This window comes from Gobio gobio (assembly GCF_949357685.1).
Source record: "Gobio gobio genome assembly, chromosome: 23".
Classification (NCBI taxonomy): Eukaryota; Metazoa; Chordata; class Actinopteri; order Cypriniformes; family Gobionidae; genus Gobio; species Gobio gobio.
The window spans coordinates 32,864,565-32,885,295 of NC_137119.1; the positions used below are offsets into that span (position 1 = coordinate 32,864,565).

Sequence of the window (20,731 nt, forward strand, 5' to 3'; positions counted from 1 at the left end):
TTGTAGTGTGGTTTTCGGTGAAGTGTACTAAAATAAATATCGTCACCTGTGTACATTAGCCCACTTCTTCTCGACGCTTTTCCTGATAGTTTATAGAACAATTACTCCGAGTCGCCATCTGTCAAATATAAACACCTCGTCTGTTTGGGGAGGAGCGCGCGCAGTCAGCGGAGGCTCGCGCTGCGGAGTACACAAGCACCAAAGTACACAAGGCTTCAGGCCCACTCGCAAAGCAGACAGCCACGCCTCTACTACCGCGGGCATTTTTTTCCCACATTTTTTTATTTATTCGAATATTAATTTTCACCTTCGAAATTCATTTATTAAAAACTATTCGAATATATATATATATATATATATATATATATATATATATATATATATATATATATATATATATATATATATATATATATATATATATATATATATATTACACGTATCTTTGCGTGTTATTCTCATTAAATGGCCTGACTTAGGTCTGGCTCATATTGGGACTTCCATAATATCGTACCCACTGAGGTCGGCTTGGGTATGGTGTCTCCAGGCTTTCAGAGCCGTTAAGCGAGCACGCCGTTTTGCATTGGTTCCCCGTAGCGTTTAGCAATACGAGAGTACTCTCGAAAGGGAACGCTTTGGTTACTAATGTAACCTCGGTTCCCTGAAAAGAGCGAACGTTGCGTTTGCTTGCCGTGCTTCGCTTGCTCAGGGAGTCGCTTCAGTCGATTAACCTGACAACCCTGGCGAGACAGGGTCTTATATACCCTTGGCTATGCAAATTCTGCTGCACCTTGTGGCAGGAATATAGAGGGACCTGATTGGTCCGTCACGCCCAGCGGTCTCGCCATAGGTTCCTGCAGTTGCAGCGGCACAGCCAATCAGCACGCAGCAGCTTCCTGCTGAGAGCTGTGCAGCTGCACTACGTTTTACATGGTATTTTTAGGATAAAAATTTGCTTCAATATCTCGAGGAAAAGGAATCCCCGTAGCGTTTAGCAAACGCAATACTCGTTCCCTCTCCTCAGGGAACCGAGGTTACGTTAGTAACCGAAGCGTTACATGTTGACTGAAATCATAGCATTTGTAGTGCTCTTTAGATAATTCGTTTTATTTAAACACATGGGAAAACAATAAAAAAGACTTGTCAATGATTATAAAACATCGTTTCCTGATTTCTATCATACATGTGACTAACAGATTTGTCCAGTTGAACTACATTGTAAAAAATTATATGATCAATCAATTATGACAACAAGTTTTTACATTCCATTAACAATTCAAACTAAGTTAAGCAATTTTAAACTTTTTTTATAAAGTTATACAAGATTCAACTCAGTTCAATGTAATTTAAGTTTAAATTAGTTTAACATCCAAGTTGATTGTACAGTGTATACCTTCAGTTCATTCATACATCTTAGCATGTCCAATTCAGCAATTATTAATCCAAAATGTAAACAAAATGTTCCATTTATTAATCTGAATAAATGTCCGAGTTCATATCCCTTGGAAATGTGCAAAATGTTACACAGTTGTTTAAATACCTGTGGTGACACTGCCATCTAGTGGTTGAAGGCTGTTTGACTTGTACACTTCATTTACAATCATAATATAATGTCTATATACATACAATTATATAAAAATAAGTATACAAGTTCAAATATTCTTCTTAAATTATTAAATGAACATTACTTCAGTTTTAAAATAAAATACAATTGAATAACTTCAATTTTTTGACCTCTGTAATTAGAGACCGAGATGATTCAACTATTGTTCTTCCATCTCAATGAGCAACTTACAGTACAGTAAAGAACAGTTTCCTAATAGCAACTCGCACTTACACTTCTTACACTCAAAGGCACAATGGTGAATCTCTCATTGGTTTTAGCACAGAAAAATGCCATATTAACTTTAAAGAAATTAACAAAAAATTGTGTAGAGGTACTTCTGGGATCATATGATCATATATTATACATATATAAAAAACTATACTTATACTCATGAAACGAAAGTGTCAAAAAATGGCCTCAACCAGTGAGGAAGGCTGATGCATATTGGGTGTACTTAAGTTGTGCCTATTCCAACAAGTAGTGCTATCAAGAAGGCCAGGTTTCCCAACACAAACACCAAGAGCATGATTGCTTCAGGTTTCATCTAACAAAAAATAAAACATAATGAAATTTACATGATCGCCTTTTATTTATGTAGCCTACTAAATTATCTATGAGATTAAGGCCATATGTCTTAACGTTGGACTTACCAATCCACAACTGAAAATCTCAGAATCTAAAATAAAATGACAAGGGTGTTATAAATATTTTATGCATTCAATTGTTTGAATAATACATTGTCAGAGAATAATTTCCCAAAATGGGAATTACTAGAAAAAGTAGAAATCAATAATAATATGATATACAAACATAAATATACACAGGTCAGTAAGACACATTAAAGTGATCAAAAGTGGCAGGAAAAACATTTATAATGTTACAAAATTTCAAGATGTCAGTTCTTTTGAACTTTCAAAGACTGTTTTTCAACATTGATAATAAGAAATGTTTATTAAAGTGGGGGTCTAATGATATTTCATGCATTCTGACTTATTTACACTGCTAAAGAGTTTCTCATGCTAAACATGGCCAAAATTTCAAAAAACGAGTTGGACGTATGACGGAGTATTTCTGTGCCAAATACACTCCTTCAGGATTCAAATAAGTTTTTTTTTTTTTTTTGACTTCATAAAGGGCAGAATTCCTTGTATGGGCACTTCTCCTGGATGAGCGCGTGCGTGCGCACATCAACCAGAGCGAGACCAAGAGCGCGTCCATCAACGAGCTTCGTTCGGGTTATTGAAGCTCTGTCATTTTGTTTTAAAACCACAAAATCAACAATGTCACTAAAGAAGTGTGTTGAGGGAAAGATAACCTTATTCAGCTTCCCAAATAACCCAGCATTAAGGAAACAGTGGATGCAGTTTGTTTTTCCAGAGCAGCAATGGAGTTCTGCAAGCGCTTGTTTGAAACTGCATCTAATGTTTGTGTGTTGTTGGCAATCGGCGCGCCCGTCGCTAGTGGGGTGAAAGGTGGTGACAATTATAGGGGCCCCCACTGCCCAGGGGGCCCCACTAAATTCAGTAGTTATGCTATATATTCCTCTACTCTTATGAATAGTTTTAATACATACATTTGTATGCCTGATAGTTAAATGAAAACCACAAAAACATGCAATTTAGTTTAAAAAGTATTCCAAATCTCCTCTCTCCCCCCTCCCTAAAACTTTAGTCTGATGGTTATTAATTATTTCAGCAGAGAGACCCAATAACACCCCAGCTAGTAAACAGAACCAATCACAGTTGAGGCTGCTCTGAGAACAGTTGAAGTTAGAAGCAAAGTTACAGTGGAAGTGAGACCAGTGGCGGCTGGTCAATAGAGGGCGCTGGGGCGCCGGCCCCATCAAAATTCCAGAAATATACATGTATACAAAAATGATTTAAAAGTGAAATAAAAATAGAATAGTTTACTCATATGATGTGCTGGCTGTTAGTAAGAGCCTCAGCATTTAATAAAAACTGGCTTTGATGGGTTAACTATTTTATATGTTCTTCAATATGTTTCATGCGTGAGGGACGCCGGACAAATGGATGTATATCTGAGTATATGGGCAGCATGTGACCTGAATCTGGTCTCTAATTGGTTCTTAAAGATCCTCCTCCGGACGCAGGTTGCTGCGTCCCTGGCGAATCAGAATTGGATGCGTGTTATTTTATCCAATCTGATTGGTTCTCGTCACCTGTCATTCAACTTTCCGTTCTTGGCCACTAAAGCGAATGTGCGCGGGCGACACAGTCACTCCGACTCCGCCAAAACCTTGTTAGGATGATTAGTTTCATAGAGATGGCAGCAGTTAAACCAAATTATTTCACAAGGCGTTCGTTGGAAGATCCCGAACCGGACCAACGCGATTTACAAATCCAGCAGCAGGCCAGTGACAGAAGATGAAGCTGCACTCGGAGCTTGTTATGAGAAACGTAAGTTAGGTGGCTGGCTGGATGTGTTGTTAGCAATGCACTTTATTGCTTTCCCTGTCTTTTATTTCAAAGTGTTAGTACTGAAGTTTTGTGGACAACAACTGGGGTAAGAGACCTCAAATATCTGACTGAACAATGCAAACGCCATGACACTACTGAGATGACTGACTTTAATCAGAGAATCATTGAGAAATTTGCTGGCCAGAAAGAAAGGAGAGCAAAATGTATGTTCAAGTAGTCAACATGCTTTTCTGTTGTTGTGGTTTTCTTTTGTTTTTCATTTCCTCATTCAATTATATGTGGGAAATGAATGTGTAAAAAGACACAAGTGAAGACACTGTTTTCTCTTTAATGCTTGAATTTAGTCAACATGCATCTTGATACTGCCCTGTGTGCGCTTGTGAGTGTTTAGCTCCGGCCACTTCACTCCTCCACGAGTTCGGCTGTATTCAGAAAGAATCGTTACAGCGTATCTGTCTTTTATAAATATGATAAAACTAAAGACTCTTCAGAGTTATGAAAAATGCAATACTACTCAATAGGTACTCAAGATTAACATGAGACTAGCAGAAACGGTGTGTGTTATCAGTGTATTAGAATGATTTCTGAAGGATCATGTGACACTGAAGACTGGAGTAATGATGCTGAAAATTCAGCTTTGCCATCACATTAATAAAATTACATTTTAAAATATATTAAAATAGAAAACAGTTATTTGAAATTGTAATAATATTTCACAATATTCATGTTTTTAACTGTCATTTTGATCAAATAAATGCAGCCTTGGTAAGCATAAGAGACTTCTTTCAAAAAATCTTACCATCCCTTTTGAAAGGTAGTGTAGTGTATAAAAATAAATAAAAAAATGAGTAAATAAATCAATAAGAAGGGTGTTATGCTTCTTTTAATTGACATCATTGGTGTTTTCATGTAACTTTACCAGCATGAATGCAGCGTTACCTTTTTTCCTGGCGCGGAAGTTAAGATCTTGAAGAACGTACATCAAGGCCTCCCAGGTTATAAAACCTCCCATAACTTTCAACATCCATCCATCTGTCTTATATTCTTCAAACAGTGCCAAACCAGTGAAAATTGCAGCAACTGTGTCACAGAATAAAAAGAGATATTGTTTTCATCTGAGGAAATGGAAGATGGAGATGAAGATAATAAAGTTGTTGTCATACCTGCGATGGCTTTGGTTGCTAAAGCAATAAAGGAATGGGCCCAGTTGAAAATAAACCTCCTGCAAAGAAAACCATCAGATTAATAATAACACTTGCCTTTCCAAGACCTATCTGCATAAAAGAAGTGAAGTTACTCACCGCTCGTCCTGCGGGTCACAGCGGAAAGCAGCAACTATGGGCTGAATGAGACTGAGGATCATCACCAAACAGCCCAGGACAGGATGAGCTCCCTACACACACAGATACAACAATGCATCACGGTATTTCAGGACAAAACAGTTCACGACAAACATCTGAATTAATTCAATAATTAAATCAATGCTGATCACTGCAGCCTTTCATGTAATGGGTAAAGATCTAAAAAATAATGCTATAATCAACACTTTCACGATTTGTTCATCTCGACAGCTGTAATGGTAAAACAAAAACTTAGTAAAAGTATTCGAGGGGTGTTCCACATGTTACAAAGTTCGTAGAATAAGGAGGAAGAAGACAGGGTCGGCGTGACTGGGACTTGTGTTTACTCAGAACTCTCAGATACAAACAAAATAAACTCGCGCTCTCAGCGCTCTCAACAACTCAGTACAATATAACTTTCTCATCAATCTTTCTCCACCTCTCCGTCTCTCTGGTCCACGAGTGCCCAGTCCGTCTCTCTCTCTGCAGTGCTTGCAGACCTCACTAAACCACGCCCCCTCCGCCACGTAATCTAATACTCATTTAAAATGCAAAGATATCAGCCAATCACAACAATGGGCGTTTTCACTGAAGTCTCACAGCAGACATGCCCCTTCAAACAGAGCATTCAAGCCAGAGGGCTAATATAACAAAACAAAAACAAAAAATTCAAATATAACAAATGCCTTTTATTTCTAAATTATGACATTTTGTGATGTAAAAATCATACTAACAATACAAGTACACCTCAGGAAACAAAAAATTATTTAAAAAAATCCACGCCATGGGACCTTTAATGACATCCAATTCTTAATCCGTAGGGTTTAATATGGAGTTGGCCCACCCTTTGCAGCTTTAACAGCTTCAACTCTTCTGGGAAGGCTTTCCACAAGGTTTAGGAGTGAGTTTATGGGAATGTTTGACCATTCTTCTAGAAGTGCATTAGAGAGGCACTGATGTTGGACGAGAAGGCCTGGCTCGCAGTCTCCGCTCTAATTCATCCCAAAGCTGTTTTATCGGGTTGAGTTCATGACTCTGTCCAGGCCAGTTAAGTTCCTCCACACCAAATTCGCTCATCCATGTCTTTATGGACCTTGCTTTGTGCACTGGAGCGCAGTCATGTTGAAACAGGAAGGGGCCATCCCCAAACTGTTCCCACAAAGTTGGGAGCATGAAATTGTCATTAAGAGCATTAAGAGTTCCTTTCACTGGAACTAAGAGGCCAAGCCCAACCCCTGAAAAACAACCCCACACCATAATCCCCCCTCCACCAAACTTTACACTTGGCATAATGCAGTCAGGCAAGTACCGTTCTCCTGGCAACCACTAAACCCAGATTTATCCATGGGATTGCCAGACAGAGAAGCATGATTGGTCACTCCAGAGAACACGTCTCTACTGCTCTAGAGTCCAGTGGCGGCGTGCTTTACACCACTGCATCCGACGCTTTGCATTGCACTTGGTGATGTAAGGCTTGGATTCAGCTGCTCGGCCATGGAAACCCATTCCATCAAGCTCTCTACACACTGTTCTTGAGCTAGTCTAAAGACCACACAAAGTTTGGAGGTCTGTAGCTATTGACTCTGGAGAAAGTTGCTGACTTCTGCGCACTGTGAGCCTCAGCATGCGCTGACCCCGCTCTGTGATTTTACATGTTGCTGTTTCCCAATTGCTTCCACTTTGTTATAATACCACTAACAGTTGACCGTGGAATATTTAGTAGTGAGGTAATTTCACGAATGGACTTATTGCACAGGTGGCAACCTATCACGGTACCACGCTTGAATACACTGAGCTCCTGAGAGCAACCCATTCTTTCACAAATGTTTGTAGAAGCGTCTGCATGCCTAGGTGCTTGATTTTATACACCTTTGGCCATGGAAGTGATTGGAACACCTGTGATCCAATTTAATGATTTGGAGGGGTTTCCCAATACTTTTAGCAATATAGTAAATTTATAAATTATTTTAGTTTACCCCAGACCAATCCTGCGCATTAGAAAACACCAGTATGAATGCGATGGCTGTGGCAATGATTGACAGGAGCATCAGAGATACGTGGGCCTGTGGAAGAACAAATAAACCAGTTATGGTTAATCATTTGGTTAAACTTCCTGTACATTACATCATTTTTATAAAAACATATTATTCAAAATGAAAATGTATTAAAATAGATGAATCAGACATTTTGAATGCACATTTGATAGATACAGTCCATTTATTTTAGAGTGCTGATATTGTGCTGAAACGTAAGTTTCTTGATATTATCTTTGTATTCATAGAACTGTTGTCTAAAAGTTATACTGTGCTGTAATCTGTTAAGGGCTATATGATGCAATAACTGTTGTTAAAGGGATAGTTCACCCAAAAATGAAAATTCTGTCATAATTTACTCACCCTCAAGTTGTTCCAAACCTGTATGAGTTTCTTTGTTCTGCTGAACACAAAATAAGTTATTTTGAAGAATGTTTGTAACAAAGCAGATAGAGCAACCATTGACCATGGTAGGGAAAAAAAATACTATGGTAGTCAGTGGTTGCTCTATCTGCTTGGTAACAAATATTCTTTTGTGTTCAGCAGAACAAATAAACTCATACAGGTTTGGAACAACTTGAGGGTGAGTAAATAATGACAGAATTTTCATTTTTGGGTGAACTATCCCTTTAATGACAAGTGATGTTCACACACCATAACTTGCTTATCTTATCTTGCTTGCACTAACTGCACACATACTTATTACTGCAGAGCATTTATCAAAGAGATTTTTCCACTGTCATGCTGATGAAACATATGTCAACATGACTCATGTAATTCACTTCACAAATGAGCTGATGAGGTAGATAATGGAAGGGCTCTGGCTTTGTTTAGTTTAGGGTTTTTTTTTTTTCATATCAAACCTGTTTAGTTGCTTAAGGTCTAAACAGCAAAAAATGAAATTCCAAAATCCATATTTTTACAAATCTGATCCAGCTGACATTCAGGTCTGATTTTTTTATGCCTTTTTACATTTTCAACTTTAGTGTGTAATGTTGCTGTTTGAGCATGAAAAAGGTCTGCACAAAGCACAAAGACACTAAGGGAGTTGTTTTCTATATCGGTGCGCAGTGTTTCTGAACTCCCTGAAACACCTTCATTGTAGTAGTGAGTTTTCTCCTGGGAACGTACACGTCACAGTATCCCCACCCAATATAAGAATAAGTAAATATAAGTAATTCCCACCCAAGGCATGTTCAAAAAAAGGGGCGAGGCATGGTTGAGTTTCATTAATACCGTGTTGAAACTTGCGGTTATGGTAAGTGGAGTGACATTTCCAAAACACGCTTGAAGCGGTTGACCGATCACAGCACACTGGTCCAGGTGACAAATCAGAGAACATTGAGCATTTTGGAAGGAGGGGCTTCATACAGAAAGGAACTAGACAGAACATTACTGTTACCGCCTGCAACAATGTTTCTGAACATTCAAGCATGAAAACCTACTCTAGTAGACCCCAAAAACAAAACCAAGACTTTGAAAAAGTGCATAACAGGTCTTCTTTAAACAGAAGACTTGAGCAAGGTGCTAACAATGCCAAGGCCATGGGTTTGAGGGAATGCATGAATACCTTGAATGCAATGGCAGTCACTTTGGATTAAAGCCAAATGCATACACGTAAATCCACATGCGATTTGAAATATGGTTAAAATGTGAAAAAATGTGAGTGTAAAAACTGATAAAAGACTTACCGCAAACCAGAAATCTTTACCGCCAAGACCTTGGCCCTTGGCAACTCCCTTTAAATAGCGTGCTATGATCATGCCTATACTGCCCGTGGTCATCCAGGCGATTAACATCAGGGCACCTGAACCAGATCAGTAGCATTAGGACCACAGTAATGCTGAAGTGAGGCTCTAATGTGGATCCAGTGGCAGTCTGTCATGATGTACTAACCATGGGCTTTAAGGATTGGTGGGAATTCTTCAGCCTTTGAGGTGACCGTGGATGGATTCAGTATATTAGCCTTGGTGCCACTGACAAATTTTTTTGTGTGGGTTTGGATGTTACCTACAAATGAAGGTAATTCTTCAGTTAAAGGACCTAAGATGCTTTCATCATTCACTATCCCTCACGCTGTTCCCAACCAGCGACTCTTCCAGAAAACACAAAAGAAGATGCATTAAAGGTGCCGTATGTAAGAATGACAGCTAGTGGTTGAAATGGGTACTGCAGTCCGAATTCAAAATATTGTTTGCCCCACCCCCTCCTCCTCAGACTCGATGCTTGCTTTATAGGTCGGGTAGAATCTGTGATCTCTGACCCAGTTTGCTGGCTTCCACGACTGCAGTACGCTGTGTTTTCTGCCAACTGGCAACACGGGGTGTCAAAACACTATTGGGTAAATTGGTAAGGTGCGTCGCTAACTCAGTTAGCGGGATTTGATTGTTGACGATTTGGCATGATCTTGGATAGTTTGGTTCGTCGATGCTCATCCTGGACTTGCTGTCATAGCAATAGGTCCGTAAACTTAAACCTGCTCGCGAGCAGGCTTATTTCATGTAAACAGGATTAGATTGCATCTTTTTAAGTGGCGTTACAAAAAATGTGTCCCAATCACTGCTACTTTATTACAAGAGTTCCTTACTGAACTAGGGGCAATAATAATTTTAAATAAAAACAATAATAATATAAAAATGTATTTGAAAATAATATTATAATGTTGTGTATAATACTATAGACACGCTACTTCATTGAGAGATTTTTTTTTTTGATAGAATAATTACTTTATAATTTTATTGGAGTCTTAGGCCCTGTCCACACGGATCCGACATTTTGGGAGCATGACACTGATATTTTTTGAAACTGGGTCCCAGAGTGGATAAATCTGAAAATGACACCCTTGCGTTTTCTTGTGTACAGCCAATCCGTATATTTTGTGAAACGGTGATGTCATCACACCACGTCCCGTGTGGGAAAGACTAAGGGATACAACTACGGGCACTGGGCATGCGCACATCAATATTGCGTCATTTAATTACTGTATTTGCATTATTGTAAGGGTGTTAATAAAACACATCTGTTAAGTAGCACATTTATTTATTGTTATTTTATCATGAGATTTTGCCTCACTTCCTACCGTTGCTGTACCCCTTCTAGCCACAACTCAATTTCTGTGGCAGAATTACAGCGCCACATATTGGTCTGGCATGTATACTACATCGTTTTGAGTCGTTTTCATTGCTCTTGTGTGTACGCAGAGATTTCTTGACACGAGGGGGAAAAAAAGATTGGATAGGGAAAGCTCTGGCTTCGTGTGGACGGGGCCTTACACACACGCAGTAACATCAATCTCAGCTGTGCATTAATTTGAGTGGTGACATATTATGGGAGTGTCTTGATGCAGCGCTGGAGATGCAGAGAATTTGATATTGACCCTTAAGAAACTTTAATGCTGTCACGTAATGAATATGCTTCAAATTGAATTAAAAATTAAATGAATTGCCAATTAGAAAATTGAAATAAAAATGTAAAGGGTGTACAAATATTATAAAATCGTGAATATAAATAATTGGGAATCATGTTTAAAAACAGTGCACATTTCATTTATCTATTATAACTTTTATGTTGTTTTGGTCGCTTGGCTGTTTCCTTATAAAGGTCAAGAAATGTGTTGTTTTTTGTTGGTTTTTATTTGTCAAGTTTTGTTTGCCAGGTGGCTTTTTTAATTATATTATGCCATTACGTTGCTGTCTTGCTGCCAGCCAATCGCTACTTGCTGATCGTGGTTTCTCAACATCAAATCTCAAAATTGCTTCAACATTATCTGAGAGTGCAAAGGTGATATAAAAAAATATCACTTTGTAATATTGAATCAATGGTATTATCATTGATTTGTGGTTGAAATCTCAACATTGTTTCAACAGTGCCAAAGAGCTCTTGAAAAAATATCACTTTTTAATGTTGAATCAATATTATTACCATTGATTGAAAATATCAGTTTTGCTTCAACATTAACAAGAGTGATGCTACAGCAACATCACTTTGTAACGTTAATTCAATGTAATTGGGGTTGACGCATCAACACTGACTCAACATTGTTTCAATGATTACATGCTATATGGGTATTCACTGAATCTTACCTTGGGTACATTTAAACTTTCTCAGAATTCTGCTAAGCATCTTGATTTGTGTTTCATGGAAAAACAAATGTTCTTAGAGTTTGAAACATGAGGGTGCGTATAGAATGACGATGTTAATTTTTTATGTGAACTATCCCTTTTAGTATTAAAGCAGAATGAAAGCATTACATCATTGTTGTTTTTTGTTTTAAAATAACAATTAAAGGGTTAGTTCACCCAAAAATGAAAAATCTGTAATTCTGTCAGAATACAAAAATGTATTCTCATCTCTTCATAAAATTAAGGTTGAACCGCTGTAGTCACATGGACTATTTTAACAATGTCTTTATTACCTTTCTGGACCTTGAAAGTTGCAATGATGTCACTGCCTATGGATGGTTCAGAGAGCTCTCCAATTTCATCAAAAATATCTTAATTTGTGTTACGGGTTTGGAACGACATGAGGTGAATAATGACAATTTTTCTTTTTTGGGTGAACCCTTTAATTTTCCTTTCTTTAAAGCTAAAATAAAATAAAATATACATATCAGATGAAAAAGCGACTACTTGCTGGCCTCCGTTACAATAGAATTATACTAAAATAACACTGCATTTCATTTGACAGTTTTTGTTTAAATCTTTGATTTTATACAACAGAAATTTTAAATCAAATCTGATAAACCACAGACCTTGACTGGAAGGTCCGGAAGCAATCATGAGGTAGTACTGGCCAGTGGACGCTGCTCTACTTCCCGTGCTAATGGCATTACGAGAAGTAAAAGAACAGTTGATATTTCCATTTGTCAACGCTGTCTTGATATTAGACACATTCCCCTGTAAATCATGTAGAATATGCGTGTCAGTGATGATATTAGATCAAACAACAGCTGGAAATGGTGGCGCACTAGAAGAATGGAAGTGAGCTGTACCAGTGAAAGAATAGTTGGAGCAACTCTTCCTGTGGAAAAAGCATGTTGAACTTGGAGTACGCTGTTTTTGTCCTTACCACAGATGTAGATGTCGTCATTGCCCTGGAAATACAAACAAACCACTTCTTAAAACCACATGAACAATGTTGTCTCATTGTTCCTGGTAAAACAACATAACATGAATTTTGCTGATGTTTGTTGAGAAATGCATAATAATCAGTCAGTGCTGAAAGAGGTAGTTCTCCTGAAAAGATTCAACAGATGGATCTCATGTTTCGGGTGAAATATAATACGTCCGACATGGCAACACCCACTTGAATGTTTACAGTGTATAGACACCTAACAGACATCCAGGCCCACATGGAATCTGTGCACAGAATTTGGAGCACCCATCACTCCCGACGTTCTACACATTCCACATTTCATGACGGTTGCTCTGTTAAATATTTTTAGACAAATTAAGTAAAGGTCTGCAGATTTAATTTGGGCCCGCTCATATCTCATGAGCGAGACATAGCAAGTACCATTTGCTGGTCATCTGAAAACCCAATGGCGACGTATCCATCAGCCTGGCCAAAAATTTCGATGATCAATTCTAATTGGTTAGATGATGCCTGAACTGCCATGAAGTAACAGCCTGGGCTGGTAGTTGGGTCACAGTTGCTGGGCTGACTGAAGCAGACTTTGGTTTTCCCACAATCAGAGTTTGATGGAACCTGAAATGAACAGAGCAATTTGTGCTGAATATAAAACAACATACACCGATCAGGCATAACATTATGACCCTGGCACCCTGACTGGTCTGCGGCTATGCAGCCCCATACGCAACAAACTGTGATGCACTGTGTATTCTGACACCTTTCTATCAGAACCAGCATTAACTTCTTGAGCAATTTAAGCTACAGTAGCTTATCTGTTTGATCAGACCACACGGGCCAGCCTTCGCTCCCCACGTGCATCAATGAGCCTTTGCCGCCCATGACCCTGTCGCCGGTTCACCACTGTTCCTTCCTTGGACCACTTTACTGACCACTGCAGACCGGGAACACCCCATAAGAGCTGCAGTCTCGGAGATGCTCTGACCCAGTCATCTAGCCAACACAATTTGGCCCTTGTCAAACTCATTTAAATCCTTACGCTTGCTCATTTTTCCTGCTTCTAACACATCAACTTTGAGGACAAAATGTTCACTTGCTGCCTAATATATCCCACACACTGACTAACAGGTGCCGTGATGAAGAGATAATCAGTGTTATTCACTTCACCTGTTATCATAATGTTATGCCTAATCGGTGTGCGAGAACAGATCGACATATTCCTAGATTTTATGTTTTTGTAGGTGTAGAAAAAAAAGCAAAACTTACAGTCGGAGCTACAGTCGGAGCTACAGGAGTACCACTATATGTAACAGGAGAGCTCTTGACACCAACCCAAAAAGTTCTCTTACTTCTAACAAATGTTGCTCTGAAAAGAAAATTCCATAAAAATAAAAAATAAAAATAAAAATCACACTATGTAATAACATACAAATGATAAAACAATGCATTTAATGACACAGGAAAAATTATACCTGAACTCTATATTGCTGTTCAGTCCAGATGCAGGGGCCTTCCATTTAGCTTGAATTGAAGTCTTACTAGAAGCTGATGTATGAGAAACTGCACGATTCTGAATATAATATAACATATGTCAATGCTGTTTTTTTTTTTGTTTTTTTTACAAAAAACTAAAAATACATCAATGTCATCCTATGCTATGATTATTAATAATGGAAGCAAGTAATGTAATCAAAATATAAATGTAGAAAAACTCACTGCAACAGTATCGCAGTTGATGACCTGTGCAGCACTGTCCGCCACACTAAAAGCACCAATGGCATTAGTCGATCCAACTTCATTTGCTTGTAACATAAACCCTCCAAAAGAATCTCCTGATTGTGCATTTAGAGTTACTGAGAAAGAAGAAACAGTTAAGTGGAATTTCCTTAGATACAGAAAGAACCTGAACAAGCATAGATTTCATATTTATATGAAATATTCATTACTGAATATTCATAGATATTCAGTATTTATTAACTATTTTAAAGGTTTAATTCACCCAAAAATGAATATCACACTCATGTTGTTCCAAACCTGAAAGACTTTTATTCATCTTCATGACATAAATCTTTTTAATTAAATCTGAGAGATTTCTTTCCCTACATTGACAGCCCAAGCAAATTCCACTTTGTCTCTTCTAAAAGTTCATAAAGAGATCGTAAAACTAATCCATATGAATTGAGTGGTTTACGCATGAGATGTTACATGCGTTGAATGTTTATGTGAATAAAAGCTGTTTATCATATAAAATGATCAAGTCTCTTCAGAAAATTTGAACTGAACCACTCAATTCACATGTATTAATTTTATGAACTTCTTGAAGCGTCAAAGTGGTTGTTGCGTGGACTCATTGTAGGGATTGAATTCTCTAATTTCTAGGGATGCACCGAATCCAGATTTTTGGGGTTCGGCCGAATACCGAATCCACTGGTTAAGATTCGGCCGAATCCGAAACCGAATACCGAATCCTACTCCCGTCCGCAGTCCATTATCACAGTAAACACATTAATGAAGTTAACAACGTCCACAGCAGTGTAGGGATCCTATTGACCAGTTTTGGTCAAGTTTACTAAAGGAAACATTGTCGTGTATGTTCTTCTGGCAGCTATTTCATGATGGTTTATAGAAAAATTACCCCGAGTCGTCCTCTGTCGTTTCAAAGAACAACCCAACGGAGAGCAGGAGGCGCGCGCTAGGGTTGTGCCGACATCAAGATGGAGCGCCACCATCGTGATGCCACGCCCCCGTTGCGAGTCTGCGACACACACTAATCCACTTCTATAGTATTAGTTAAACTAAAAACTTAGCAGGAATTGCTCTGTAAATTAAATTGAGAATGTAACTAATGCATATGCGATTTTAAATACTGTAGTCTATGCCAGATAGCCTATATAGCCTACATTTTGAAATCATTTGAGGCTGAAACATCCATAAGCATGCGTGTTTATTTTAGCACTTCCGTCAGTGAAACAACACAGCCTATAAAACATTTAAACGATTTTCAGTAAATAATGGTAACCTCAAGAATATATGAAAATTAAATATTAGTTAGAAAAATATTTGATTCATACTATTTCCCCGCAAAGATGCGTCATATAGCCTACCGCTCTGCGCTTTGAGAGGAATGGGACACTGAATAGACACCTTCTCGAATATCTTCGTCTTCATATGTTCTACTGATGTTGCAAAGCAACACTTGCTGTAAAAGGTCTGAAGAGCGGATTTTATCTTCCACAGGGTCAAGACATTTAGGCAATGTGATTATTCACTGCCAGAGAAAACTAAACTAAAATCACCGGCGTGTGTGTGTGAAATGCGCTATTCAAATAAACCAAACTTGACGCGCCGTACCAAGTTTAATAACAAGAACAAACTGTGTTAAATAACATTTGAAGTAAAAAGGTATTCGTCCTACAGTGTTTTTTATACTTTCCCACAGTAAAGGATGTGAATAGTTATAATAGACTTAATTATAAGCAAACGAAAGGAAGAAACGTTTATAATCCCCTGCGAACATGGGTGCGACGCGAGTGAAGAGTTGGGAAAAGAAACGAGATGTCCATGTCCATTGGGATAAAATGGACTGGGCCTATTGTTCAAATTCACGGAAAATCGAGTGACCATATCCAGATAGCAAAACAGAATGAAAAAGTGCTCTCTGACCATTATTTCCTTTCTAGGCTAAACAAAGCTTTGTGCTTCACTCCTGTGGTTATATTCACTTGAAACAGCATTCACATACAAAACACTGGGTTAGTAAAATAACGAAGTTATTTTTTTTAAAAGTAGAAAATAGTATTTATGTAAAGAGATATAGCCTATTGAAATAAAAAGAGCTCAACTCTTAAGTGGAAGGAACCTATTTTTTCCCCCTCACGTGCAACCTAGCGGATGAATCATTATTTGGGTTAATAAAAATAAAGAAATTATGGTTTTAAGAGAATAGTATGCTATATATGTAAAGATATATAGTATATTATTTACCTATTTACCTAATTCCGGTTCTTCAAAGCTAACGGATTCAGTGTATTTTTGTTTTGTCATCTTAATTTGGTAATTATTTAAGTATATATAGGCCTATTTTATTAATTTTATTTATATTTTATCTGATCTATAGATCTATAGGCTGTTTGCACGGTAAAATAAAATACTTTTTGGCTGCTGTCTGTAGATTCCTTCATGCACAGATGGCCAAAGATGGGTCAAAGATGGCGCCGCCGTGCTCGGTCGCCGTTCAGGTCGCTCCGCTAAGACTTTGCTTTTATTTATTATTCTACTCTCTTTTACTCTCTATTTTTTCCAACGGATCATCTGCTTTGATCTGCTACGACAGCAAAACACTTCTGGAAATTGGTTACCGCTACACTGACCTGTTTCAGGACACTTTCTCCAATCTTCCATCTGAGATTCGCCGGGACGCCGAGTTGACCAATGGCCACTCGAGTCGACGGCGAAGATTCAAAAAACACCGCGGGAAACGCGCTGGGATCCGCAACAGACTGAGAAAAAGAGCATTCAGTCCTCCTCTCCCGAGCATTTTGCTCGCAAATGTCCAATCCTTGGAGAATAAGATGGACGATCTTAGAGCCAGGATAAGTTTTCAACGGGACATGAGAGACTGCAACATCTATTGTCTGTCCGAAACATGGCTCACGCCAGCGGTCCCGGATACAGCCGTGACGCCGTCCGAGAACTTCTCTGTTTTTCGGATGGACAGAACAGCCGAGGCCGGGAAATCTAAAGGCGGTGGAGTGTGTTTCATGATAAACAAGAAATGGTGCGATCCTAGGAACATCTCCATTCTTTCGCGATCCTGCTCGCCTCACTTGGAACATTTAACTCTCATGTGCCGGCCTTTCTACCTGCCGAGGGAGTTTTCCTCGGTCATCGCTACTGCCGTTTATATTCCACCACAAGCAGACACGGGGCTGGCTTTATCTGCCCTCCATGATGTGACCAGCGGCTTCATAAACAAACACCCCGACGCTGCTTTCATCGTCGCGGGTGATTTTAACAAAGCAAACCTAAAGAAAGTATTGCCAAACTTTCACCAGCATGTCTCCTGTCCCACACGAGGAGCAAACACACTGGATCATTGCTACTCTCCGTTTAAGAACGCCTACAAAGCTCGTTCACAGCCAGCTTTTGGCAAATCGGACCATGCCGCCATTTTCCTCACACCGGAATATAAACAAAGGCTCGTTCAAGAGCCCCCGGTGAGGAGGGAAGTCAAACGCTGGTCATCCCATTCAGAGATCACGCTACAGGCAGCTCTTGATGACGTCGACTGGGACATGTTCCGCGCGAGTTCTGAAGACGTCAGCGAGTTCACAGAAGTGGCGCTCTGCTTTATTAACACACTGACAGAGCAAGCCACACAAACAATAACTATAACGTCCTTCCCTAATCAGAAACCGTGGGTGGACAGTTCAATTCGCACTGCAGTAAACTCGCGCACCACCGCTTACAATGCCGGTCTCCAAACGGGGGATATGAGGGAGTACAAAGCTTCTTGTTACGCCCTCCGGCGCGCCGTTAAAGCCGCAAAACTCCGCTATAAAGACCGAGTGGAATCTCATTTCCAACTCAACGACTCCCGGCGGATGTGGCAGGGACTGAGAACCATCTGTGCTTTTGGAACTAAATCCTCTGCAGAGGTGAGAGCTGATCCGTTGCTGGTGAACGAGTTAAACTCTTTCTACGCTCGCTTTGATGGTAATCGCGGCAGCGCGACTCCGGCGAGTGACGCGTCAGAGAGAGTCCCTCAGAGCTGCAACAGTCACGTGATCTCTGTCTCGGAGGACGAGGTTCGGAGGGCACTCAAACGTGTGGATGTCAGGAAAGCTGCTGGGCCGGATGGTATTTCAGGTCGTGTTCTGCGGTCCTGTGCTGATCAGCTCGCAGGGCTCTTTACATCCATATTCAACGAGTCCCTTGCTACATCTGTTGTCCCCACCTCCTTCAAACGATCCTCCATCATCCCTGTACCTAAGATCAGTAAACCCTCTTGCCTAAATGACTATCGTCCAGTGGCTCTCACATCTTTAGTCATGAAGGTCTTTGAGAGACTCATTAAAAACAACATTTGCTCCTCCATTCCTGACACTTTGGACCCTCTTCAGTTTGCCTATCGTCCCAATAGATCGACTGAAGATGCCATTTCTCACGTCCTTCACTCCTGCCTCACTCACATCGACAGCAAAAGTGGGAACTATGTCAGGCTGCTATTTATTGACTATAGCTCAGCCTTTAACACCATAGTTCCCATTAAGCTAACACACAAACTCCTGGATCTAGGCCTGAATTCTTCTCTCTGCCTCTGGATTGAAGATTTCCTCACTGGCAGACCCCAGGCGGTGAGAGTAGGCCAGTTCACCTCCACCTCCATCACCCTGAGTGTTGGAGCTCCACAGGGCTGTGTGCTGAGTCCCCTGCTCTACTCTCTCTACACCCATGACTGTTTGTCCACACACAGCTCCACCTCCATCATCAAGTTTGCTGATGATACTGTTGTCCTGGGTCTCATCTCCAACAACAATGAGACGGCATACTTGGACGAAGTGGAGCAACTGACATCATGGTGCCAGGACAACTGTCTCTCTCTGAATGTTAACAAGACCAAAGAACTGATTGTGGACTTCAGGAAGAGACAGCATCGGTCATACTCCCCTCTCATGATCAGCGGGACACCGGTAGAGAGAGTGAACAGCTTCAAATACCTGGGTGTGAACATCTCCGAGGATCTGACCTGGACTACACACATCCAGACACAGGTGAAAAAAGCCAGGCAAAGACTGTACCACCTGCGCCAGCTGAGGAAATTCAGGGTTTCACCAGCCATCCTGAAAACTTTCTATCGAGGGGCGATAGAAAGTGTCCTGACTCAGTGCATCACAGCGTGGTACGGGAACAGCACCAGTCACGACTGCAAAGCCCTGCAAAGAGTGGTGCGCTTATCCGAGCGCATCTCAGGCTCAGCTCTCCCGTCTCTGCAGGACATCTACACCAAACGCTGCAGAGGTAGAGCTACTAAAATCATCAGAGACATTAATCACCCTGCAAACTCTCACTTCACCCTGCTGCCATCTGGTAAACGCTTCCGTAGCCTGATGGCAAAGACTGAAAGACTCAGGAGGAGTTTCTTCCCCCAGGCCATCAGACTCCTGAACTCAGTCACGTGACTCACTTCACCCCCGCACACACATAAACATACAGTCTTTTAACATTAACATCCACATACTGCAATTGCACTGCACTTTACGTCCCTATTGTTACTGCGTAACAACCTGTAATAAACCTTGCACATTATACTTCTTTATATATACATATTATATATTTTATGTTAACCACTTATTTTTAAGTCTACAGTTTATCTCACTTATCATATCCACATATTTTTTATATTTTTATTTTTATCTTATTTCCTATTTTTATCTTTTACTTGATTTATTTATAATTCTACTTATGTTAATACTTTTTATTCTAATTTTATTCTATTTCTATTTAATTTCTTAATTTCTTGTAACTGTTATTTGCACTGTCCATGGAGCGGACCTGTTTACATTTCACTGCCAGTTGTATATTGTGTATATAACTGTGTATGTGACAAATAAAACTCTTGAATCTTGAATCTTGAATCTTGCACAACTCGTATTCTCTCGGATGTTTCATATGAAAATGTTTTAACAGCGGCTGTTGTTTAGGGTCCTTGTCATCACGAGACAAATCGGCATTGCAAATTGAACGCGTAGCTCAACTTGAATCGCCTTCTTTTGACTTAAAGTATACTGCCACGTTTTCTGTTCATGAGTTCCATTTTCACTTTCAACAGCGGCGTCATTAAGTTCGACCAGCGGGGCGCGCATAGTGCAAGCCTAGGGTTCGGGTTCGGTGGAAATAAATTCTGAGGTTCGGCAGAAACCGAACCCAGTCAAAAAGCCCAATATTCGGCCGAATCCGAACCCGAACCCTGGATTCGGTGCATCCCTACTAATTTCATGAAAAATATCTTCACTTGTGTTTCAAAGATGAATCAAAGTCTTACAGGTTTGGAACAACATGAGGGTGAGTAAATGATGACAATTTTAATTTCTGTGTATACTAACCCTTTAGATATAGTATACACTTTACAATATGGTTTCAATTGTTAGCATTTGTTAATGCAGAAGTACGGTTTCATTGTTAGTTCATCTTTTAAGTAATGTAGTTAACAAATCAAAATGTTAT

General features: G+C 39.6%; 1 protein-coding gene across 1 annotated transcript in view; it reads right to left on the reverse strand.

Annotated features, from left to right (window-relative positions):
• Nucleotides 1–1,086: 1,086 nt before the first annotated feature.
• The window catches only part of LOC307119367 (putative ferric-chelate reductase 1), a 30,669-nt gene continuing 11,024 nt past the window's right edge, over nt 1,087–20,731 (reverse strand). Inside the window, exons 3-16 of the mRNA XM_079805600.1 lie at nt 14,222–14,358; nt 13,978–14,075; nt 13,772–13,871; nt 12,932–13,123; nt 12,408–12,509; nt 12,168–12,312; nt 9,314–9,427; nt 9,109–9,224; nt 7,361–7,447; nt 5,346–5,437; nt 5,208–5,266; nt 4,984–5,124; nt 2,257–2,282; nt 1,087–2,150 (exon numbers count right to left, since the gene is read on the reverse strand). Coding sequence (XP_079661726.1) covers nt 2,061–2,150; nt 2,257–2,282; nt 4,984–5,124; nt 5,208–5,266; nt 5,346–5,437; nt 7,361–7,447; nt 9,109–9,224; nt 9,314–9,427; nt 12,168–12,312; nt 12,408–12,509; nt 12,932–13,123; nt 13,772–13,871; nt 13,978–14,075; nt 14,222–14,358 — 1,499 coding nt within the window. The 3' untranslated portion in view covers nt 1,087–2,060. The remainder of the gene's footprint in view (nt 2,151–2,256; nt 2,283–4,983; nt 5,125–5,207; nt 5,267–5,345; nt 5,438–7,360; nt 7,448–9,108; nt 9,225–9,313; nt 9,428–12,167; nt 12,313–12,407; nt 12,510–12,931; nt 13,124–13,771; nt 13,872–13,977; nt 14,076–14,221; nt 14,359–20,731) is intronic.